The sequence below is a fragment of the Pelodiscus sinensis genome, chromosome 1, assembly GCF_049634645.1.
Source record: "Pelodiscus sinensis isolate JC-2024 chromosome 1, ASM4963464v1, whole genome shotgun sequence".
In the NCBI taxonomy this organism is placed as follows: Eukaryota; Metazoa; Chordata; order Testudines; family Trionychidae; genus Pelodiscus; species Pelodiscus sinensis.
In genome coordinates, this window is record NC_134711.1 from 28,290,449 (window position 1) to 28,316,006 (window position 25,558).

Consider the following 25,558-nt stretch of genomic DNA (forward strand, 5'->3'; position numbering starts at 1 on the left):
GCAGCTCTATCCACATGCACCCTATTTTGAAATAGGCATTATTCCTCGTGAAATGAGGGTTTATTATTCCAGAATAAGAAGACTGTTATTTTGAAATAATTTTGAAATAACAGGCTTTCTGTGTGGATGTTCACTCCGCCTTGGGCAGGGGGCTGGACTTGCTAACCTCCTGAGGTCTCTTCCAGCTCTATGATTTTGAAATAACCTGAGTTATTTTGAAGTAATGCTGCCAGAAATTAGAGAAGGACCCAGATCTTACTGGCTGAGTATGAGCATAGGCGTGCGCAGAACATTTCATTAGGGTGTGCACCCAAAGAATTTTTAAAAAATGTACTTTGACCCCCATTAGCCACACCTCTGACCCTCATTGGCCTCATCTCTGGAGGTAACACTCTCCGGGCAAGATGGACACATGACCAAAAGGTGTCATGTGACCCTCCCTCTAAGGACTTTTCCCACTATCCTCCTACCAATAGGGATTAGTTTGCCCCCCGCAAACTCCCCTCATTCAACTATACTGCAGTTGCATTACCCCAATGTGTGTGACATTAATTCGAGGGAGGAGAAGCCAGGGGAAGTGTTCCCTCTAAGAGTTTCCTCCTATGAGTAGAATGAATTTTGTGTTGTGCACCAATACTGAGTTCATGTGTCTTGTTTGGATGTGTCACTGTGGCACCCAAGTTATTAATAAATATCTCATAAACCTCTTTCTTCTTCCTCTGCTGCCATGCCTCCTCTCCTTGCTCCATCAGCTCCCCTGGTGCCTGCTGTCCCCCAACACCTCACCCTTCTCTGCTGTCCTGACTCTTGCCCTTCTCACTGCCCTCAGCCTTCCTGCCCCCCTCCACCAGCCCTTCTCTCCCCAACCCGTATCCACTCCTTCAGTAGCCCCACTCTGATCATTTGAGCTACCACTCCTCATCTCCTCTCCTAACACCTCCCTCTATACACCTGCCCTGCCTCTCTCATCTGGTGCTGGTCCCTCCCCTGCAGGTGTCTGCCCTTCTGCTTCACCCCCAGAATCCCCTGGCACCTGCACCTTCCCTTACCCCTGCACCCTTCTGGTGCCTCCCCCATTCCCTCACCACCCTCTACCCCCATTCCCCTCATGCCCCTGTGCCCTCACAAATGCCTTGCTCCATCCCTGCCTTCCTCATGTCCACCCCTTCTTTCAAGCCTTCTCCCAGCACCTCCCCTTCCCCCTCTAACTTCCAATACCCTTACCCTCTCCTCTCCCAGCATCACCCTGTCCCCCCCTCCCACTGTCACCTCCCCTCCTGCCCTTTTCCTCATTGTCTCCACTTGGCCCCCTGGCATTTGTCTCTCCTCTACCATGTCCCTTGGTGCCTCCCCCTTTCTTCTCCTGACCTGCCCCCCTCCCCTCAGCACAAGCCCCTTCCTCTTCCACCCCTTCCTCTTATTTTCCCCCTCCCCTCCCTTTCCCTACCTTCGGCTTCTGCCTTCCAATTCGCGGAGCTGGAGTCAAAGCTGGCCCAAGCTACAGGCCGGCCAGGCCCTAGCCGGGGTGCCCGTGGTGCTGCCCGGCCAGGGGGGGCATCCTTGGGGCGCCTCGGGGGGGGGGGCTGCACGATGCTGCCAGGCCAAGCGGGGGTGTCCCCAGGGCGCCTCAGGTGAGGGGGGGCGGCTGCGCAGTGCTGCTGGGCTGGGCAGCGGACCTCCAGGTGCATAAGGGGCGTTACCGCGGGGCCCAGAGCGCAAAAATAGCTCGGGCCGGCCGGCGTTTGTAGTTGTGCCTCAGCTACTTGTGGTTTGAAAGTCCTGGGCTGTGACATCATGCCATGGCCGGGCTTTTCCCCTCTCACCTGTTGCCCGGCCTTTCAGCATGCCGCGCATGCACTCTCTCTGCCCCACAGTGCCCCGTAGATGGCCACGGGGAATTTAAAGTGAGAGTTTGCAGTGCCCCGTCACAAATCCCTCTCCTCCTCCAGCAGCCGCTAGCTGGCCCGAGACATTAGGGTGTGCCTGGGCACACCCAGCACACCCTGTGCACACGCCTATGAGTATGAGTAAACTGCAGCCAGCCCCCCTGCAGCTGCTACAGCTCTGAATGGAGAATTGGTGCCATTGACTTGAGTGGGATTATACACATGGTTAAAGTTTTTACAGTAGTGGGGCCTACATGATTAAATGTGCTTTAATAATGCAAGTCCTGATTCTGATATTGTATAAGTATATGAAATCAAATCTAACTTTAACCTGGTCAGTGTTAGCATTTGTGGGTGTGCTAGATGGATAAACTTATCCATTCTTATAATAAAATACCCATTTCACTAAAACACAATCTGTGGCTCAGAAGAAAAACACATGGACCTTCATACTTATTCACATTAGTTTTGAGAGAAGCTATGTTTTCAAACAAATATGAAAATTGCCATACAAACTATTCCTGCTAATGTGGTTGTACCAGATGTTGCCACCTAAAGAGGATGGACTATAATTATATTTTAAAGATATGTTAATTGTTCTGTCCCTTCCCTGATGGTTAGAGCAAACTAATTTCAAACACCCTAAATTATGTATCTTCTACCACTCCCTCAAGAGACTGTTCCATAGCGTAACACAATCCACTTTCCGATATCTTTTGCTAGTCAGTCGAAATCAGAGGTGGGGAACCTCAGACCCCCATCGTGCCTGGATCTGGCTTCCGAGGCTCCGAGCCTGCACCACCATCCTGCTGCTCCATCACAGGGCTGAAGCACACAGTCTACTATGCTGGGCCCCATTAGGCTCTGGCATGGGAGGAGAATGTGGGAAGTGTCTTTCTCCTTCTCAGTTGGGATCACCTCAGTGAGGGGTTGTTGTTTTCTTATTTGCTTCTCATTTGTGTGCGGCCCCTGACTGATTTTTCTGTGAGTCTTCGGCCCCTGAACCAATAAAGGTTCCCCACCCCTGTTCTAAATATTCACTTTCTTACACATATATTGAAGGAAGGAAGTCTCAGAGGGGTAGTCTGTAACTGTAAAAATGAGTAGTCCTGTGGTACCTTAGAGCAGGGGTCTCCAAACTTTTCAGCCCGAGGGCCGCATTAACTATCAAACAGCAGTTCGGGGGCCGACTACACACTTGAGGTCCAAATAAAAAACAATCAAAACATGGATGTTGTTTTTAATTATTTATTTAATATTATTTTATTCAGTTATTATTTAATAACACATTGATACACTACACATGAACACCTGTATTAGTGTGAATGGTGAAATTGTTTCCTGGATGCCAAAATAGCAGACATTTCTGGCTTTAGATTTGTTGTCCCTAACATCAACAGTGACCTGAGATTATCATCGGACAAGTTTGTTCTCAAATTGTTCTTCACGTATTTCATTCTTGAAAATGTTTGTTCACACAGGTATGTTGTTCCAAAGGTTGAAAGGTACCTTGATGCAAAAGTTTTGACATTAGGAAAGTCTTCCTTGGGCAAAAACTGGTAAAAACCCACCAGTCCTATTTTAATTCGGTAAAAACATAACGTCCACGTAAGCGGCGGTTGATCTTGGCAGGATACACGTAAATTTCCGTAATTTTTTTTCCGTAGACAAAAAGGTCTCCACGGGCCGGATGAGAGGGCCTCGCGGGCCGCATCCGGCCCGCGGGCCGTAGTTTGGAGACCCCTGCCTTAGAGACTAACAAATTTATTAGGTCATGAGCTTTTATGAGTAAACCCACATCATCAAAGGAATTGGAGTAGAAATTATAGAATCCAGCGTATATAAAAGCAAAATAAGTTGCCTGTCAATTGTAGGACCAGTGTTAATGAAGCTAATTAAGTTAGGTAACTTTTTTTGCTCTCATATATACCCAGATTCTGTAATTTCCACTCCAACTCATCTGATGAAGTCAGTTTTACACACAAAAGCTCATGACCTAATAAATTTGTTAGTCTCTAAGGCCAACTTTATATTAGATCTGGAAGGTCAGCTTAAGGTACGCAACACCAGTTACGTAAATAACGTAGCTGGAGTCGACACACCTTAAGCTGAGCTTGGCGCAGTCTTCACAAGGATGGTTGATGGGAGCAAATACTCCCATTGGCTTCCCTTACTCCTTGTGAATAAAAGACTACTGGCACCAACTAAGGCCCTCCACAGCATTCGATTTAACGGGCCCTTACTAGAAATGCTAAATCAAACATCAGAAGATCAATCTGCAGTGCGGCAAGTGGAGACATGACCTAAGGTGCCACGGTACTGCTCCTTGTTTTTATTTTAAGGAAGGGTTATAAGAGAGATGCTTGCCCTAGGGCAACAGATCTAGGTAATGGTTTGTGGCTAAAACACAGACAGGGTTGGGGTGATTCAGGTTCTTTTGCCTCTTCTGCATATTGCTTGGGTAGCTTTAGGCTTATCTTCTAAGTTCCCCAGCCTCTCCATTTTTGTTTACAGGCTGATCCTGTCTAATCCAGCATACTCTGGTCTCGGAACATTCATACTACTTTTGAGAGAATCTGTGTTCTCAAATAAATATGAAAACAAGATTTTTGTTAGCCAGATGTCTACTTATCAAAGTTATCATAGGTGTGGCCAAATTTCCTGTGGTCCCATAAAATTTGTTTACAGACACCAGTCCTAGCTTTCAGTATTCTGTGCTGTTGTTTCGCTCTAATTTACCACTAAATGTCTTCTAAAAAAGCAGAGTAAGCAGTGGAAACATTGGTAATGGTGCTAGACAATATTGACCTTTGTTGGTACAGAAAATTCTCTGGTTCAGCTCTGGTCAGGTCCTGAGGGTGCTGAAGAAAAGTGGTTCAACCTGTACAATTATCCTTTTTATACAGGAATATCAAGTGGCTTACAACATTAATATTTGTAAAATGCTGGGAGCTCTTTGCATAGAATATGGATGGTATAAATATAAAGGAAAGAATGCAGTATAATTTTGTGTAGCAACTTGCAGGTAAATAGCATTTCAAAGTCAACACTGTTTCTAAATTAAATGGAGGAAACAATAGGACATGAAAATGATTGGTTTAAACACAGAGAAAGAAATCAGTACTGCTTTAATAGACTGAAATCTTTTCAGGGCATAGGATTTGTTTCTGTAAATATTCATATATTTCTGAAGTCCCAGTCCTGCAATCAGATCTGCGTGGGAAAAGTTTTTTTTTTTCTGCACTGATCACAGTGCAAGATTGAGGCCTGGGTGTGTGCATCTTCATAATGAAAAGCACAACTTGCTATGCAAGATTTCTAGCATATCATTACAAAATCAAAAAATGAGCCTATTCTGGTGGACAGAATTGCTCAGGCGTGTGAATTGTTTCAAGCAAAATCCTGACGATTTCCTAGCAACTGTTTGCACCCAATTAATATCCTGCCCCCACGTTTCCAAATTTCAAAACCAGTTTAAGAAAGCTGTGCGACGGATGAGGGGACACCTAGATGGGGAACTTCGGAACAAATTTGTTTACAGACACCAGTCCTAGCTTTCAGTATTCTGTGCTGTTGTTTAGCTCTAATTTACCACTAAATGTCTTCTAAAAAAGCAGAGTAAGCAGTGGAAACATTGGTAATGGTGCTAGACAATATTGACCTTTGTTGGTACAGAAAATTCTCTGGTTCAGCTCTGGTCAGGTCCAGAGGGTGCTGAAGAAAAGTGGTTCAACCACAGTTGGTGCTTGGTCCTGCCGTGAGTGCAGGTTCCGTCCAGCTTTAGCAGACTATGACCAAGAGAACTGGGGAGATGTGCGGCGCCCTGCAGGTGATGGCATAATGACCATGCAGCACAAGCGGCGCTCGGCAATACAAACCCCGCTTGCTCTGCTGCCCCAGTGCGTGACTCCAGCTGGGAGTCACAACTGCAAGTGGCTTTCGGGAGGGCAGGCTGGGCAGCGGCTGTAGCCCCTGCCCCCCCGCCGGGAAAGCCTGGACCAGCGCTGGGGGCGTGTGGGAGGCCAGAGGAGGGGGGAGAGCGGAGCCCGGCTGGGGGCCGCTCTCCGGCGCCGCCCCGGCACAGCCCAGGCGGGAGGAGGGGCCTGGTTACGCATTGCGGCTGGGGAGAACCTGAGGCGGCCGCGAGAGGAGCTGCTGGCTGGCGCCGCGGCTGTCAGTGCGGTGGGGGCGGGAGCCAGGCCGGTCTGAGCAGGGGGCCGCTCGCTTCCCCGCCAGACCGAGAGCGCTTGAGGGGCGGGGGGGCCTCCCGGCGCGGCCGCGGCGCCACCTTCTCCGCCTAAAATGGCTGGAGAGCGGAGGTGAGCGCGGCAGCCCCGCGCCCCGCCAGCCAGGCGGCGCTGGCCCGGAGAGGCGGGGACCGGCCCGGCTCCACCGCACGCGCGCACCATGTCGGCGGGGCAGGACGAGAGCTCGGTGCGGGTGGCGGTCAGGTGAGGGCGAGGCGGCGCCGGGCGCGAAGGGGCTCGGAGCCCCGGGGGCGGGGGGAGGCTCGGTGCATGAGGCGGGTCCCCAGGTGGGCTGGTTCCTGGAGCGCTGCGGGCAGGTGGCTGCGCCGCCTCCGGGGTCAGGCCTGTGTGTGGGGGGGGGTGTTAGCGCCCCCCCATGGTGGCGCTCCAAGGGAAGAGGGCGCCCCTCGGCTCTCCGCCCCGCCCACCCCGGCCTGTGAAATTTGGGGCTGCCCTAGGGATCGAGGGTCTCCCGCTTCAGCGGCAGGTTTCTGACGAGACACGGCGCTGGTTGCAGGTGTTGCAGGGGAGGCGGGTTATTTCCTGCAGATACAACGCGTTTAATCGCCGTATTGCTTCATGACCCGCGGGGCTCGGGTTGGGAAACGTGCGACTTTCTACTGCTGCTGTGACCTGACCTTCCGTCGGAGTGAATGAGTGCACTGGCGAAAACCCCGGCCCGCTGCGGGCAGGACCTGAGATCTCGGTGGAGGGAGTGAACGAATGTTAAGCAGGGTTACTGTACAAATACAAGAACAAATCTATATTTTCCAATAATCCTACTGCATGTACTGTCTGAACTACTTTCCAGTGAATGCATTGTCATAATACATGCAGGCAGTGTTGTGAATATACTGGGCTGGATACATTAGTCACACAGGAGCTGGGAGTAAAAGACAAGAGGATTCTAGTGATGGAAACTTGCAACATCACTGTACTACCTGAAAAATTAATGAAGTTTTTACCCTGAAACAAGTATCAGCTTAGTGGATGGCTTTAGCAATCTCTTACTGAGTGTTTCCCAGGAATAGTTGAAAATTTAGAGTCTCACAAAATGTGAGACCATTTACTAATTCAGTATGATTTAAACATCTGCACACAAACCATGAATCTAATAATCCTGCAAATCCTTAGTTATGTGTGGTTCTTACTAATATTATCTCTCTGACTTCAGTGCTGTTATTTGCATCAGCATTGTGTGCAGGATTGGACTCTAAAAACTGTAATATTTTAGGATGGCAAAAGCATCAATCCTGGAAAGATTTCTGAACATCTTGAAGTTTATGTAGTTATGTTACTTCAAAAGGTTTCACAATGCTTCAATAAATTTTTAAGTTGCCTTGAGATATCTTTACACAGTCTTGTAAAAAGTGCCCTTTTTGTTTGGGAGTATGTAAACTGTCAATTGGGTTTCAATCCTATGAAATAATTATACTGAATGATGAAATGAATTCTTCATGCTGTATTATGCTAGAGCTGTAGTATAACGTATACAACCTTAAAAGTTCAAATTCCATCACTGGGGGATACTCAGATCTCCTACTATGCACCTAACTTTCATTAATTCATTCATTAATGATCAGGAGCCTAATCGTAAGATGCAAAGGCTGGATCCTATCTATCCCAACAGCACTGTTGCTAGCTGTTGATTGTAGATATGCATATGAGGGGCCTCTGGATGATTCTCTTATTCAATGCAGAGTCATCTATTATTCAATGCAGAGTCAATGCCCATGAACAATGAGAGGTGATGAATGCTGTGCTGTACCAGTGTTTCTCAAACTTTATAGCACTGCAATTTGAAGACAAAAATTACTACATCATTGTGGGAAAGGGGCCTAAACCCTGCCATCCTTGGGGAAGGTGGGGTATAGTGCTGAGGATCCAGGGCTTCAACCAAGGGCAGGGAGCTGAGGAGGGGACTGTAACCTGAGCCCTGCCACCCAGGGCTGAAGCTAGAAGCCTAAGCCTGCTGCCTAGCCCTGATCCCTTAGGCTTTGGTTTTAGTCCTGGATAGTTGTGGCTAAGACTTTAGCACCTGACTCCAGAAATTCTAATGCCAACACTGGCAACCCTCTTAAAAATGGGGCCATGACCAACTTGGGTTCCAACCACCATAGTCTTAAAATCAATATTTGAGTTACGATAGCATTTTCTGTTAAAAATTTCTTCCTGTTAATTTGAGCAAATTTGTTAAAATGACAAACAATGTTTTGCTTGAAAAACACTAAAAGAAAGAGTCCATTCTGTAATCAGGATGTTTCTATAAACAAAAGTAATTCGGAGATGTAAGTAAACAACTGCTTCACCTTTTAAAAGAAAGTCTTTCATGTTTTGTTTTCAGGAAGTATTTGTACTGCAGGATAGCACTTTTTTAATAAATAGTTTTTGTTGCCAGGTGCTAAATAAAGACTCTTATACCAATAGATTTGTTTTGCGGATATTTGAAAAATAGGATAGAAAAATGTGTGTAGAATAGGCTAGTAAAAATGAATTATAAATAGGCAATTGAATTAAAGACTCTTGTGGCTTTCAGACAGACTTTAAATACTGCAACGTATATTCTCATAATATAATCAGCAAACATCTTAATCCCCAAATCTCAGTACAGTTTGATAATGAGTGATTACACCCATCTTCCTTTTATCCATGCCTCCCTTTGAGAATTAACTCTTCATGCACCAGATTTTTCTCTGTGTTCTTAAGATTTCTAAGAAAAGTGTTTTTGATCCCATTTTTTTGAAAATAGCTACAATGCCAATGATCCCACAGTTCACTATCCATTAATGGAGCTCATTAAGTTCTATTTCCAGCGTTTTGATAAAGGAGTGTTTCAGCTAATGACAGTACTTGCTCAAATTTACAGGGGCAGCATGTCTTCAGTGTGTTTCAGCTGACTTCAAGGAAGATCTGCATTGCTGCAGCAAATTGTAGAGTTGAAGCCTGAATTAGTTTTATGAATGTTTCCTTGACTCTTTGGTATGTCATATACCGTTTATATTCATAAATGGAACGAGATAGTACCGTTTATATTCATAAATGGGTAAGGTCTTTAAAGGGTACATCTGCATTGGAGCTGTTGCAGAAAAGAACATGCCCACCTTTTTTCTATAATCTTTGGATGTAATGTAAAGTGTTTAGGACATTTTTTCCAGACTACTAATGACATACATTGAGATATAACATGCTGTAGTTTGAAGGAAAATGATCCTTTCTTTCTAATTATCACAACCCTTAAGCTATCCTCTTGCACACTAATTGCTTCAGAGTTTTTGCATAATAATTGAGTAGTGAATGATGTACCAGATATTCCAGTTTCGTGAAGCAGGAGATTGGCAAGTATTTTGGCAGATAATCTTGTAATTAATGCTAAACTCTGCAATCCACAAAAATTCTTTCACTATTGTTAGCATCCACTGAAAGAGACTGATTTACAATTTTGATGATTATATGCAATTTTCACAAAGAGCTTTGCTTTTAGTCTTTGTGATCATTACTGTATACAATTGTCAGGCATGCTTGTTTTCAGTTAAAAATCAGAAAGTACCCATTATAATGATCATATGACGATTTTTAAAGTAAAAACTACCTTTTTGTTACTGTGGAACTATTGTAGTACATAGTACAGTTTTGAATGCCCTTAGTATGTAAGAAAATTAATCTGTGCTATTGTCTATGCAGAGTAAGCCATGAAATTCATAAAAATGTTTTAGTGTTGGAAGAAAGATTTGCCTAATATGGATTTCTCTAAGAAAGAGGAACTCAGATTTATTTTACAAATTATTGACAGCATGCATTGAAGCCAAAATTTAATTTTCCTTTTTTGCTCTGAGTGCCAGTGTCATCTAATCAAAGTGACATAACTAAATATTGTGTGACAATTAGTACCAAACATGGTACCTAGTTTTATTCAGTTTCAGAAATGCTGCTCAAACCTAGCAGGCTAAGAGTGGACAAATAGATAAATTTAGATCAGTGGTTCCCAATCTTTTTAGTACTGGAGACCAGTAAACCCATTCACAAGCTTTTGGAGGACCGGTAACATTTATTTGCATATTCATTAAACAAATTATGAATATGCAAATAAATTGTGTTGTTGGCCCCACCTGTCCAGCAGATTGTTCCACCCCCGCTCCTGGCCCCAATCCTGTCTGCTTTATCGGCCGTGTCCGGTTCCCCTGGCTGCGTCTGGCACCAGGTGTTCTGCATCTGGTGTTCTGCATCGGTGTGCATGGCACCCTGCCGCCCGGGAGCATGCCCGGCAGAGACACCGTGGAGGCGGGCTCTCTCCAAGAGGGCCATGCCGCTGTGCTCGGCAGTGTGGGGTGGTGCTACCCCATCACACAAATTAATAGGATCGTGTGCAATAATTTTTCTAAGGACCAGCATTTTTTTTCTAAGGACCAGTACTGGGCTGCGGACCACACTTTGGGAAACGTTGATTTAGATAATTTGCATTTTTTGAACATTTATGAGTTACTAGAAAGTTTACCCAACATTGCTTGGATCATTAACTCTTATAAACTCTTGGTTTTCTTCATTTAAATCAATGGGCTGTGGGCAAGGGGTTCAGTATGCAGGCTGCCCTGCTGTGAAAGAACTATCCCATCCCATTGCAGCAGGTTGGGGCCAGGTGAGAAGCACCTTTTCATGGCCGCTGCAGCTCCAGCAGGCACAGCCAGGGATGGGGTGCATGTCCCCTCGCTGAAACAGGTCCAGGTTCATCTACCCTCTGCACTCCCCAGCCAGAGTGAGGAAGGAGTACAGTAAACATGTTTCTGTATGAATGGTGGGAGCTTTATAACCCCCCTGGCCTCCCTAAAGGGCACTTGGGTAGTGGGAGGCTCGGGCCTGGGGCAGTCCCCGTTAGGGAAGGGGAGTGGTGCGCTTCTAACCAGCTCCTTTCAACTGCCTTGTGATTTTATCTCTCTTTCTGACAAGCAGTCCCATTTTGGGCACATTCCATTTTCCAGGCACAACCAAACCCTTACCTTGCTTAAGTTATAAGAGGAAGCTGTCTATCAAGTTTGGTCCTAGCTCTTACAGTTTAAGAGGAGTTCTTGAACGAACTGACAGAGTCACTTGCAGACGAACTCTCTCAAATATGTAGTAGATTGATGAACACTGTTACTCAAGACTTTAGCTGGTATTTCATATCTTTTTTTAAAGTTAAATATCTTCAACATGCATTTTGCAACAAAGTACTGTTCTACTTTTCCAGAGGACTTATCTCTTCTTTTAGAGAGGAGCATTTCCTCCCTATATTTCTGTGCAGAGGATTTGCCAACACTTTTAATGCTGTTTCCTACCATTTTCTTTTCCTATTGCCATCATTTTTCTCCAATATCTTTTTTCTTCTCCCTTCAGCGCACATCCAGTTATCTTCACCATGCTTGATTTCATCACCCAAGTCCATCGCACTCACCTTTTTTCCCCTCTTCCACCTGGTCTATCTGTCTTTAGTATCTGTGGGGTTTACTGGGAGCTGTTTTCCTTCATTTCCTCTGGAGTTGCTCTTAGCCTCTCTTCTCTGCATTTCCTACTAAGAAGACAGTTGTTCATAGAGAAGAGAGAATTAATTCCCTTTGGATATGTCCACACAGCAAAGAATAAGTGACTCTTTACAACGCTGCAGGGTGGGAAGGTCCCAAGTCTCATGCTCCAGCTCAAGCTGGAAATCTGCATAACAAAGAAACAGTCCAATCCCAAGATGGCTGACACAGGCCAGCTCTGGGTTCCTTTTAGCTGAGTACACTAAATATTGGGCAATTGAATAGTTGAGTAACCACATGAGTTCTTATTAGTTACTCAACTGTAGTCTCTGGGGGTGAAGCCGGCAGCCAGTGCACTCCAACACCACTCCCGGGGAGCCCCCTGCCACCGCACACTGCTGTGTCTGTATCAGACGCAGCAGCATGGGGTGTCAGGAGGGAGCTGGTCTGTCAGTGGAGCCAGTTTAAATACTGGCTCCCTGTGCTGCCATCCTGCAGTACAGAGGCAGCAACATGGGGTGGTAGCAGTCCCTGTCCGCGAGGGGTCTGAGCTCTTCCAGACAGAGGCAGCTCCGCCTTCCATGGAGCAGCCTCTGTCGGCAGCTAACCTGGTCCCCAGTAGCAGCCACTGTACTTACACCTAAAGACAGAAATACACTCACCAATGTCAAGTTTTGGCAAGAAATACTTGAGGGAGGTGTGGGAGGTTAAAAAAAATGCATAAGAAGAAAATGCAAACTCTCAGATCATTCTTTTTCTTTCCTATAAGCTCTACTGTGTTTCTCCACTTTCAAGAGAGCGTATTTAATTGCTTTTTTTTTTTGCATCCAAGAGCAACATTTTAGTCCACAAATGCACAATACCATCTGCATCAAATGTAGCAGAATCTTTCTTTACCCTATGAAAGTTGAAAGTAATCATTTCTTGGGGGCATACTGAAATCTATGGTCATGCTTTCTAGGAAATAAACTTACTTTTCTCCACTGCTGTGAAATGAACATGAGCCCGTTCATTAACTGAAGGACAGGAAATAATAGTTTGACTGTAGCTTCAGAAATTGTAAAAGGAAAAAAAAAGTTGAATCTAATTTTTTATTTAATTTGCCCATTTAGTAGTGTCAGTTCCTTCATTTCTCTTGAATTGTATGTTACTTTAGGGGTGAGGTTTTAAAGTTCCCATGGAAGATAAGGGGAGTTTCATGACCCAAGTTCCTTTGAATAGCTCATCCTTCCTTAACACTGTTCTCTATGTATTTTTATTTTGACGAGTACAGGTTAATCCCCCTAATTTGGGACTCTCTGGTCCAGCAGGACCACGGATGTTCCCAGGCCAGAGAGCCTCAGTGGCTGGGAGTCAGACAGCAGGAGCGCTGGCTGCTGGGAGCCCTTGGGAGCCCAGTGGGGCTAGCAGCAGCCTGGTGAAGGGGGTGGCAGAAGAGCTGGAGCTGGGGCTGGGGTTGAGTGGCAGCCCAGCAGGGGAGATGTGGTCACGTGGCAGCCTGGCATGGGGGCTGTGTGAACTGGGAAGCCAGGGTCACCCAGCAGCCTGGCAGGGGGCCACACGCTGTTGAGCTGGAGCCAAAGCTGGAGCCATGCAGCAGCCTGGTAGAGCCGGATCTAGGGCCATGACAGTTTGGCAGGGGGACCAGACTGTGCCAGCCTGGCAGGTGGGGGTGGGGGGGAAGGGAAGGGGATGGGATGGGATGGCAGAGGAGCTCTACCGGTAGGCAGCCTGTATGGGGCCATTAGCATGGTGACCAGCCAGAGCCAAAAGCGGAGCCAGCAGCAGACTAGAAAGCTAGCAGCAGGGGACCTGCCTTGGTCTGGCAAATTCCCTCATTCGGGACTGGTCAGGTCCCAAGGATACAAGACCAGGGAGGTCCAACCTGTACAGGCAGTCCCCGGGTTACGTACAAGATAGGGACTGTAGGTTTGTTCTTAAGTTGAATTTGTATGTAAGTCGGAACTGGTACATATTGTAGGGGAAACTCTAGCCAAACATTTCTCCAGAGCTCAGTTTTATTCTCCCACACCTCACTTCCCTCAGTCCTTTATTCTCAAGCTGAGGTGTCTGCTGAGAAAAGCCGCTCCACGTCTCCCTGGTCTGCTGGGGGCGGCTCTAGCTTCGTATCTCCCTGGTCTGCTGGGGGGAAGCAGCTAGTGCGGGGTTGCCTCACCCCATTTGTAAGTAGGGATCCGATGTAACCCGGGGACTGCCTGTATTAGCATTTTTTATTTATTGCTCCTAATACGTTTTGCTAGCATACCATCCACTTCACTTCATGTTTTTGATTTTTTGCTCACCCCCTGCAAATTATTGAATAGTTGAACAGTAACTTCTGTTTGTGGCTGATTAAAACTTCTAAAATCATCTCCTCCGAAGAAGTGGGTTTTGCCCACAAAAGCTTATGATAATATATATATGTTAGTTTCTAAGGTTCTACAGGACTATTCATTGTCTTTTAAAGTTACAGACTCACACTGTTTACCCTTCTGATACTTTAAAATTTCTCTAAACTTTTTGTTTTTATAAAAGCTGATAGATTTTTTTTTAGGGCCTCTACTTCCAGTTACACCAGTGAAACCCTTTTGAAGTCATTGTGTGACTGAAGGCAGAAGTGGGGCCTTAGCATTCAAGCAGGTTGCTATGGTGATAGCATTAAACAAGGGAATACTGTGTAAATGTAGGTCTTTAGAAGGGGCTTTTCAACATGTGAAGGAGTTTGGTAATGGGTGGGGGCAGGGCTTTTTAAATACTGTTTTCTAAAAGAGGTTTATGTGTTAGCCTATGGGTTTTTAAAAGGGCATGCAGATTTTTTCAGAATTATTGTTTTTAACAAGTTCTGTAATCTATTTAAAATTTTGTATCTGAAATGTTTCCCTACTGAGGGTCAAAGGCTGACCCAGTTTGCCATCTCACAAGGCTGTAAATGCTGCCAAGCTGCTGCAGTTCTACGTGGGTGGTGTGAACAGGTGTAGTCCATAGAAAGGCCATTCGTAGTGCGCAAAGCCCTCTGTACTGCAAAGATTGCTCTGTGATGGCCCTTTCTGCTGTAACATGATTAGGGCTGCTGGTGAAGAGTCAAAGAGCAGGGCGGAGATACAGCTTGTGGTTGTAGGTCCATGTGGATATAAACACCATCCACTAAAGTCATGTTTAGCCTAGAAAAATAAGTCATGTTCTCACACAACAGGTTGGACCTCCCTGGTCCGACACACTTGGGACATTTCTGGCCCCTTGCTACTGTCTCCCCCCCCCCCCCCCCCAAAAAAAAAACCCTTCCACCATGCTTTCTGGCTCTCCCCTTGCAGCCCAGCTGAGCCTCGCTCCAGCTCCCGGGCTCCCACCCTCCTGCAGCATGTCAGTACTCTCTGATCCTGAAACATCCATGGTCATGCTGGTCCAGTGATGTTGTCGGACCAGAAATCCAGGATTTTAGAGGTGCACCTGTAGGACTAACCACAACCAGCTAACACATTTCAGCTGACAACAGTTTTCAATAGGACTTTGCACCTGGTTTAGACAGAGCTCATCACTTTTCTAAATGTTATCTGGGGTGATGGTCATCCCCAGGAGAAGCTGAGGGTTAATCATAACCAGCTGATGTTTTAAAAACACCTCTTTTCTAGTCCAAACTAGGGATGTTAATATCGGTTAATTGAATAGTTGAGTAACCTCAAGAATTCTTATTGGTAACTCGACTATTCTGTAGTCCCTGGGGGTGGGGCCAGCAGCCAGTGGTAGCCATGTGGTACCATTTTGAAATGCCATGTAAAGCCTGACACCGGGCTCCCCACGACATTTCAAAGCAGCAGCACCGCTTGGAGCCTGGAGTCAGCTGGGGATTCTGAATTCCCAGCTGATCCTGGGCTCCATGAGATGCTGCCTTCTTTAATCGCCACAGGGAGCACAGGGCCAGTGGGGACTACTTGAGTTCCCCACTGGCTCTGTGCTCTTCGCAGTACTTTTGACTTTGAAGTGTAGCAACAGCTATGCAGAGGCTTATCGACTAATTGAATAGTTGATGCTAATTGATCGATTCTTTGATTAGCCAGTTATTCTAAATTTAACATCCCCACTGGCCATCCTGTTAAAAACAATTTACTGGTGGAGCAGTGGGGAGGAGGAGGGAGGGAAATGTGTGTAGTCTATAGCATTAACTTATTAGCTTTTGCCTATCGGTTAATTGACTACACTATTACATCCTTTAGTCCAAACATGAGCTTGAGTTTTGGAAGTGACGAAGTTATACAGCCATGTCACAGCCTGCACCTGGATTGAGGTGAAAGATTTCCCTCCACAGTCTATAAAATCATGACCGGTATGGAGAAAGTAAATAAGGAAAATTATATACTCGTTCCCATCACATAAGAACCAGGGGTCACCAAATGAAATTAATAGGTAGCAGATTTAAAACAAGCAAACATACGGAAGTATTTCACGCAACACACAGTGAACCTGTGGAACTCCTTGCCAGAGGAAGTTATGGGGGCCAGGATTTAACAGGGTTCAAAGAGAGCTGCATCAATTCTTGGAGGATAGGTTCATCAATAGCTATTAGCCAGGATGAGTAGCAACGGTGTCTCTAGCCTCCGTTTTTCTGAAGCAGGGAATAGGCGACAAGGCTGGGATCACGATGATTACCTGTTCTATTCACTCCCTCTGTGAGCACCTAGCATTGGCCATTGTCGGAAGACAGGATACTAGGCTAAATGGACCTTTGATCTGACCAAGTATGGCCATTTTTATGGGCAATTTGCGGATGGTAGGGAGGAGAGAGGAATTACTGTGTTTGCCCCCATAGTAGTTCTTTACCATTATGCATACTTTCATTGTTGAATTTTTAGGCTGTTGAAATGATTATAGTTGTGGATTACTTTGTTTTAAGAAAACAAAGTATTTATACATTTTTCTGTCTAACTTTTCCAAGTGACAACAATTTGTCCTCCCCCCTTCCCTTGTTAATGCAATGGTCCTTTCAATCAGACAGCGGTAATTTTTTGAAAAATGTGTTATTTTTTCACATATTAGGGTGAATAGGTTTTGCTATTGCTGGGACAGCATTTATAAAAAAAATATTCTGCAACATACTAGATTCTGTACTATGGTAGCCCAACATGTATTAACAGAAGGAACCATGTTGTTTGATTTTCAAAATATTAATGGGATAGTGTGTTACATTTGGCACCTTATCTGAGTTTTGATGCAATACCATATATAATATTGATACAGGCAATCTTTTAGTCCTGCTGCAGTAGTATATTTACTGTCTTTTGGAAAACCATAGTTCAGATCTAATACTGTTAGGTTATATAGTTAAAACTAAAAATTGTAAAAAATAAAATTAAAAAGCTTGTATTTCTCTTAAAGTTAATCTCTGGTACCATCTGTCATAGAATTGTGTTGAGGTATGTAACTTCTTCTTCTTCAGGTAGTGTCCCCGTGGGTGCTCCACTCTAGGCGTTGGGCTCGTCCTGGCGCCGCAGGTCTGAGATTCATCAGCTGTAGTTCAGCCGGACTGCTCATGTGCGTCGTCATCGCAGTGTGCCCTTCGCACCATTTGAGTCTGCGCATGGTCCGGCTCCCGCCAGTTCCTTCTAACCGTTCACGGTCGCAGGCAGAGTGAACTCCTTCTCCTCAGTCTCACTAGAATTATCTTTAAATCTGTAAATAATTAGTTCAAAGTTAGTCTTTAGTCATAATTTTAGTCGTTACCTTACTGTTACTCTTATAGTTCGTTTATAAAAAAAAATTCTTGTTGTTTCTTCTAATTAGTTAATATATAGTTACGTATAGGATTAGATTCAAGTTTCAGTTTTAGTTAACTTAGTCGAAATTCCGGGATCTGCTGGTTTCAAAAATTGTGCCACATGCCGTGATGAAATGCTGGCATGAGACGGACATGCGAGCTGTATTAAGTGCCTGGGCGAGGGACATATCTTTCAGAAATGCTCGCACTGTTCAAAACTAATGGCACGTGCGAGACACGACCGTGCAATGCGCTTGAAAATGCTCCTGTTCAGTTAGGCACTACAGCCCACTGAAAGCGAGCCCTCCAGACCTCCGGTGCCCCAGGAAGGACATCAGCAAGCGATAAGTCATTTCCTCTGCTCGGGTAAGTGCAGGTGATAAGCCGGGGACGTCTGGATCGTCTGTCAGCTGCCACGCTCATAAGCATAAGACAAGCTGTATCATCTTAGAGCCGAGTCCAACCTTACATAGGGAATCGGCATTGGTCACAGTCTCAAGAGCTGACTCAGCACCCACGCCGAGAAAGCAAAGCTCAATGGCACTGGTGAGGTCGGCACCAAGGGTACACCAGGCGCCGGTATCGGTTACGGCACCGACACCAACACTGATAAGATCAACTCTGAGTCCGTCAGCCCCGAGTGCTCAGGCACTGCCCACAGCACCGCCCATGAGCCCTTCAGACACCTCGAGCTTGGCACCAAGTCCACTGGCACCGAGCCGAACGGCACAGACTCAGACGGCATCGGCCTCATGCGATGCACTAGCACCGCAGACACCAGTGTCCCCCACACATTTGGTTCCTGCATTTGGGCAAGACATATCTCGTAATACGTTTACATAGCAGTGTCAGATTACCAACACCGCCTCAACCATCTACAAGACTGCCAACTCCCTCAGGAGATGCACCTGCTCCAGTACGTCAACTGGAGGCGCAACAGACATCTACTTCAGAGCACACCCAAGTTCAGGCGGAGTCTCCGACTGACCAGTCTTCTTCCTCCTTGGATGATGCAGTCTTCCCTGGGGATTCTTCCCCGATATATGATATTAGGCAATTTCATGACCTCTTTAAAAGGGTAGTGGAGTCACAAGAGGTACAACTGGGCGAAGTACAACAGAAGCAACACCGGCTTCTGAAGAATATTCAACTGTCACAGAAGAATAGAATGGCGTTGCCGATAGATGATGAAATTCTGGAAATTGCAAATGACATTTGTCAGACAGCAGCTACCTCCCAAGAAACACATAAGAGGGCAGACAAGAAATAATTTGTTCCCTCTAAAGGGAAGGAATTTTTATTCACACACACTCAACCGAATTCGTTGGTGGTCGACGCTGCCCAACAAAGAGCTAAAACCCCACAGTACAAAAATGCTTCCTCTGATAAAGATGCGAAACGTTTAGACCTCTTCGGAAGGAAGGTTTACTCTTCTGCTACGCTGACTTTGTGGATGGCAAATTATGCTGCTCTCCTTTCCAATCACAACTTTGATAATTATTCAAAGTTGGTGACGCTGCTAGAACACCTGCCAGGGGACAAATGTCAAATATTAAAATCAGTGGTTCATGAGGGCTATACTGCCTCAGAGGCTGCTTTACAAATATCATTAGACATCGCTGACACAGCAGCTCGCAACATCTGTGGTAAAGCGAAGATCCTCTGGCTCCAGATGGCGTCGGTGCCTAGAGAACTGCAGGCAAAAGTAGAGGACTTGCCATTTGACAGAGTCTGTTGGCTGAGAATACCGACCAAGTCCTACACTCAGGCAAGGACTCCAGGACAACTCTGAGGACGCTCGGTATGTACACACCAACATACCACCTTAAACGCTATACGCCTTATTACAGGCAATGACCGTTTTCATACACCATAGCTAGATACATGCAATATGAGCCCCAACAATGGGGAAACCGTGCCAGCAGAAACGACGTCTGCAGATGAGTAGGGCGCCTCACCCTCACAACAACAGGCAGCCAGTTTGATGGTATGGTCAAGGGGCTGAAGACCATTCTCCTAAAATCTGAACCAGAATTGCAGAAGCTTTTTCACCATCGTTTATGACTGTTTCAACAAAGGTGGTTCACCATCAGCACTGATGGTTGCGTCCAAGAGCTAATAACGTCAGGCTCCTCCATACTGCTTCTTTCTCTTCCCCCTACTTCTCGCTCACTCCCATCCCTCTTCAGGGACCCATCTCACAATGCTCTCCTAATGCAGGAGGCTCTACATCCCATAAACATCAGGGCAGTGGAGAAAGTGCCCGAACAATTTCAAGGCAAAGGGTTTTATTCTCCGTACTTTCTCACTGAGGAAAAAATCAGGGGATGTAGACTGATCCTGGACCTTCGACAGCTCAATCGATATCTATGGACACACAGGTTCAAGATGGTGACATTAGCTTCCATCATTCCAGCCCTGAATATGGGAGATTGGTTTACATCTCTCCATTTACAGGATGCTTATTTCCACATGACGATACATCCTGCGCACAAACGCTTCCTCAGATTTGTCATAGCCACACAGTACTTCCAATACAGAGTCCTTCCGTTCGGCCTATCATCTGCACCCAGGGTCTTCTCCAAGACACTATCGGTAGTCGCCACATATCTGCATCATCACGGTATCATGATATTTCCATACTTGGACTATTGTACCCAAGGTACCCAATTACAGCCAGGCATTAAGGGCCACCAACATCACAAGGGACTTATTCGCAGCCCTAGACCTCGTAGTCAATATCCAGAAGTCCTCTTTCACGCCCCAAAGGTGTCTCGAGTTCATTGGGGCATGACTTGACTCTACTACAGCCAAGGCCTATCTTCCTGTGGCCAGATTTCACAAGATACAAGACCTCATTCTTACGATCTCTATCAGCCCCACAGTCTCCATACTCATCTGCTTGCAACTCATGGGGCAGATGGTGGCCACAACTTATGTGGTAGAAGATGCGAGGCTCCATCTCAGATGCCTACAGCACTGGGTAGCTTCAATCTACCTCCCGGGCAATCAGGTTGTTCACAGGCTAGTGACGGTGCTCCTGATCGTGCGACACTCCCCATACAAATTATGACAGACGCGTCTTTTGGGGTGGGGAGTTCATTGCGCAGGAGAACATGCACAAGGACAATGGACCACGACAGAAGCGCTTCAGCATATCAATCTTCTGGAGCTCAGGGCAGTGTTCAATGCCTGCAAAGCAGTCTTACCCACAGTTTGCAGCCATACGATCCAACTCCTTACCGACAACACGACCAGTTTACTATATCAACTGTCAAGGTGGAGCCAGGTTGAAATCCCTTTGTGCAGAAGCCACACGGCTGTGGAACTGGTGTGTTCGCCAAGGCATCAGCATCATCAATACATACTTACCAGGGAAGGACAATACCATCGCCGACACCCTTAGCCGGCACTTCTTTTCCCAGCAAGAGTGGGAGCTCAGCTGCGACGTAACGCTCTTTCTTTTCCAATGATGGGGGTACCTCACTATAGACTTTTTTGCAACACACCTCAATGCAAAGTGTCTGAAATACTGCTCCAGAGCAGGACTGGGACTGAAGTCCCTTGGGGACACATTCCTACTGGATTGGAGTCGCCGCCTACTCTACTCCTTTCTGCCAATTCCACTTCTTCCAAAAGTACTGGAGAAGATAGCCATGAACAGGGCCACAGTCATACTTATAGCCCCATTTTGGCCCAGGCAGACTTGGCTTCAACTTCTTACACAAATGTCCCTACAGCCTCCATACCACTTGCCAGAACGACCCAACCTGCTGATGCAATGAAGACGCTCCATGATACACCCCCCAAATTGATTGACTACACCTATCAGTGTGGCTCCTAGCTTGTTCCACCGAGTGGAAGTCATCTCAAGAGGTGAAATATGTTAATGCACAGTAGATGCGAATCCACACGAACGACTTACCTTTATAAGTGGCGTCGCTTTTATTCTTGGTGCACGGCCAATAGTCCATCCCTATCCATCATATCCTGGACTATGTACTGCTCCTCTAGCAGTCGGGACTGGCGTTATCTTTCATCAGGGTTCATCTCTCGGTGATCTCTGCCTTCAGACAACCTATAGAAGGTTGTTCAATATTCACTTACCCCATGACCAAACAATTCTTAAAAGGCCTTGCGAATCTATACCCTCTGCACAGAAAAACTCCTGTGCTGTGGGACTTGCAGTTGGTTTTGGACACTGTAACAAACCCACCGTTTGAACCCCTAGCCACCTGTGACATGGCCACACTCACGATGAAAGTCGTCTTCCTTCTAGCTATTACTTCAGCATGGCGAGTGGGTGAGCTGGCCACTCTCTCGGCTGCCCCACCTTACACTTTGTTTACCAATCAGGGAGTAATAATCGTAGTATTACGATTCCACCCTAAGTTCTTACCAAAAGGGAGCTCGGAATTCCATGTCAGCGAGCCCATGTTACTTCCAACCTTCTATCCCAAACCATATACTTCCGGCCATGAAGCCCAGTTACATACTTTAGACATATGTAGAGTGTTGGCTTTCTACTTGAGAGAACACTCCCCTTCTGACAGTCACAATGTCTTCTACTATGCACAGACAGACGAACCAAGAGACGTATCTCTAAACTAATTTTTAAATGCAACGCACGATGTTATTTAATACGCAATAAACCAATACCTACCTCGACGAAAACTCACTCCACTAGGGTGACGGCCGCATCGATGGCCTTCTCCAAAGGCGTCCCACTGCAAGATACCCACCGCACGGCAACCTGGTCTTCGGACATAGCATTTGTGAAACATTATGTGATTGATGTTATCATTTGAGATTCAGCACTGGCCCCTGCAGTGCTCTCCTCAGCATAAGCGACGAGGAGTCCTGTGGCACCTTATAGACTAACTGAAGTGTAGGAGCATAAGCTTTCGTGGGCAAAGACCCACTTCGTCAGATGCATGTAGTGGAAATTTCCAGAGGCAGGAATAAATATGCAGGCCAGGATCAGGCTGGAGATGACCAGGTGGATCCAATCAAGGAGGATGAGGCCCACTTCTAGCAGCTGATCTGGAGGTGTGAATTCCAAGAGAACAGAAGCTGCTTTTGTAGTTAGCAAGCCATTCACAGTCTTTGTTTAATCCAGAGTTGATTGTGTCAAACTTAAAGATGAACTGTAGCTCAGCAGTTTCTCTTTGAAGTCTGGTCCTGAAGTTTTTTTGCTGCAGGATGGCTACTTTTAGATCTGCAATTGTGTGTCCAGGAAGATTGAAGTGTTCCCCTACAGGTTTTTGTATGTTGCCATTCCTAATATCAGATTTGTGTCCATTGATTCTTTTACGTAGGGACTGTCCTGTTTGGCCGATGTATATAGCAGTGGGGCATTGTTGGCACATGATGGCATATATTACGTTGGTGGATGTGCAGGAGAATGTACCAGTGACAGTATGGCTGATCTGGTTAGGTCCTGTGATGGTGTTGCTGGTGTATATATGTGGGCAGAGTTGGCACAATCCTAGCCACCATGGATGTAGAGGCTCTCTACACAAACATCCCACATGCAGATGGAGTACAAGCTGTCAGGAACAGTATTCCTGATGATGCCACAGCACAACTGGTGGCTGAACTCTGTGAATTTATCCTCACACACAACTATTTCAGATTTGGTGACAACATATACCTCCAGACCAGTGGCACTGCTATGGGCACCCGCATGGCCCCACAATACGCCAACATTTTTATGGCTGACTTGGAACAACGCTTCCTCAGCTCTCGTCCACTTACACCCCTTCTCTACCTACGCTACATCGATGACATCTTCATCATCTGGACCCATGGGAAGGAGACTCTGGAAGAATTTCACCATGATTTCAACAGCTTCCACCCCACCATCAATTTCAGCATGGACCAATCTACACGGGAGGTCCATTTCCTGGACACCACGATACAAATAAGTGACGGTCATATCAATACCACCCTATACCGAAAACCTACCGACCGCTATACTTACCTGCATGCCTCCAGTTTCCATCCCGGACACACCACACGATCCATTGTTTACAGCCAAGCACTGAGGTACAACTGCATATGCTCCAACCCCTCAGACAGAGACCTACACCTAGAAGACCTTCAACAAGCATTCTGTAAACTGCGATACCCACATGAGGAAGTGAGGAGACAGATTGACAGAGCCAGACGTGTACCCAGAAGCCTCCTGCTACGGGACAAGCCCAAGAAAGAAACCAACAGAACACCACTGGCCATCACCTACAGTCCCCAGCTAAAACCTCTCCAACGCATCATTAGTGATCTACAACCCATCCTGGACAATGATCCCTCGCTTTCACAGGCCTTGGGAGGTAGGCCGGTCCTTGCCCACAGACAACCCGCCAACCTGAAGCATATTCTCACCAGCAACTACACACCGCACCATAATAACTCGAACTCAGGAACCAATCCTTGCAACAAACCTCGGTGCCAACTCTGCCCACATATTTACACCAGCAACACCATCACAGGACCTAACCAGATCAGCCATACTGTCACTGGTACATTCTCCTGCACATCCACCAACGTAATATATGCCATCATGTGCCAACAATGCCCCACTGCTATATACATCGGCCAAACAGGACAGTCCCTACGTAAAAGAATCAATGGACACAAATCTGATATTAGGAATGGCAACATACAAAAACCTGTAGGGGAACACTTCAATCTTCCTGGACACACAATTGCAGATCTAAAAGTAGCCATCCTGCAGCAAAAAAACTTCAGGACCAGACTTCAAAGAGAAACTGCTGAGCTACAGTTCATCTTTAAGTTTGACACAATCAACTCTGGATTAAACAAAGACTGTGAATGGCTTGCTAACTACAAAAGCAGCTTCTGTTCTCTTGGAATTCACACCTCCAGATCAGCTGCTAGAAGTGGGCCTCATCCTCCTTGATTGGATCCACCTGGTCATCTCCAGCCTGATCCTGGCCTGCATATTTATTCCTGCCTCTGGAAATTTCCACTACATGCATCTGACGAAGTGGGTCTTTGCCCACGAAAGCTTATGCTCCTACACTTCAGTTAGTCTATAAGGTGCCACAGGACTCCTCGTCGCTTTTGCAGATTCAGACTAATACGGCTACCCCTCTGATACACCTCAGCATAGACGTCTTAGCTCCAATCCACCGCCGTAGACCAGGCGGCTGCTCTGTACTCACCTAAAGTAGAGCACCCACGGGGACACTACCTAAAGAGGAAGTTACTCACCTTGTGCAGTAACAACTGTTCTTCGAGGTGTTCCCCCTCCCCCCATGGGTGCTCCACGACCTGCCCTCCTTCCCGCTTCGGAGTCTGTTCTTTACGTCTTTCAGGGTGATCCAATTAGGAGGAATTGGCGGGAGCCGGACCGCGCACAGACTCAGAAACGGCACGAAGGGCATGCAACGCTCCGCGCATGTGTGGTCCAGCTGAACCACGGCTGATGAATTTCCGACCTGCGGTGCCAGGATGAGCCTAACACCTAGAGTGGAGCACCAACGGGGGGACACACCTCAAAGAACAGTCGTTACTGCACAAGATGAGTAACTTCTTCATGTCTAAAGAATTATGTGAGTATAATTAGTTTTCAAAAATGGATTCATTTATATTAAAAAGAGTTATGCCTGTTGCTGTGATAAAATCAATGAACCCACTAGTCCTTAGTTTTAGATCATATGCTAAGCACAAGCAGGCTCAGGAATACATTTTACCTATTGCATAATTTCTTTTTGTATGTACTTTTAAGAGGTGGAGGAAGAGGGACAAGCACCTTACTGTGATTGGGTGCTATCTATGGGGTTGTTTGCCATACAGTAAAGCAGTGGTTCAGAAAGTCAATGCTTTTGTTCTTGAGGGATGAAAAATGGAGGAGGAGAAGGTGAAGTGAAGAGAGAAATAACATTTATACTTTTCTTTTTAAAAGACATGAAACAAATAAATATTGTGAATAAATCTCATTACATTCATTATTACCTTCCCATTAAGCAACAAGAAAGAGTGGTGTGATTGCTTCTCTTGAAACTTCCTTGTGACCCTCTCCCCCAACAGTTGTGACCCCAGCATCTGAAGCTAAGAATCTCTTTTTTAGAACGTTGTTACAGGCTATCTGCAGATATAGTCAGGCATCACTCAGGATGTGCTCAGTTGACATATTTTTTATTATCCTTACAACTGTAA

At 46.1% G+C, this 25,558-nt stretch overlaps 1 protein-coding gene across 13 annotated transcripts in view; it reads left to right on the top strand.

Moving 5' to 3' along the window:
* The first annotated feature begins 5,994 nt into the window (after nucleotides 1–5,994).
* KIF21A (kinesin family member 21A) overlaps nucleotides 5,995–25,558 on the top strand; it is a 152,656-nt gene continuing 133,092 nt past the window's right edge. For 8 of the 13 annotated variants that reach the window (XM_075927460.1, XM_075927474.1, XM_075927496.1 and 5 more), the window contains exon 1: nucleotides 5,998–6,337. In XM_075927460.1, coding sequence (XP_075783575.1) covers nucleotides 6,294–6,337 — 44 coding nt within the window. In that variant the 5' untranslated portion in view covers nucleotides 5,998–6,293. Of the gene's footprint in view, nucleotides 6,338–9,018; nucleotides 9,113–25,558 lie in introns of those variants that run through there. The other 5 variants (XM_075927480.1, XM_075927489.1, XM_075927516.1 and 2 more) reach the window with 3 other exon arrangements.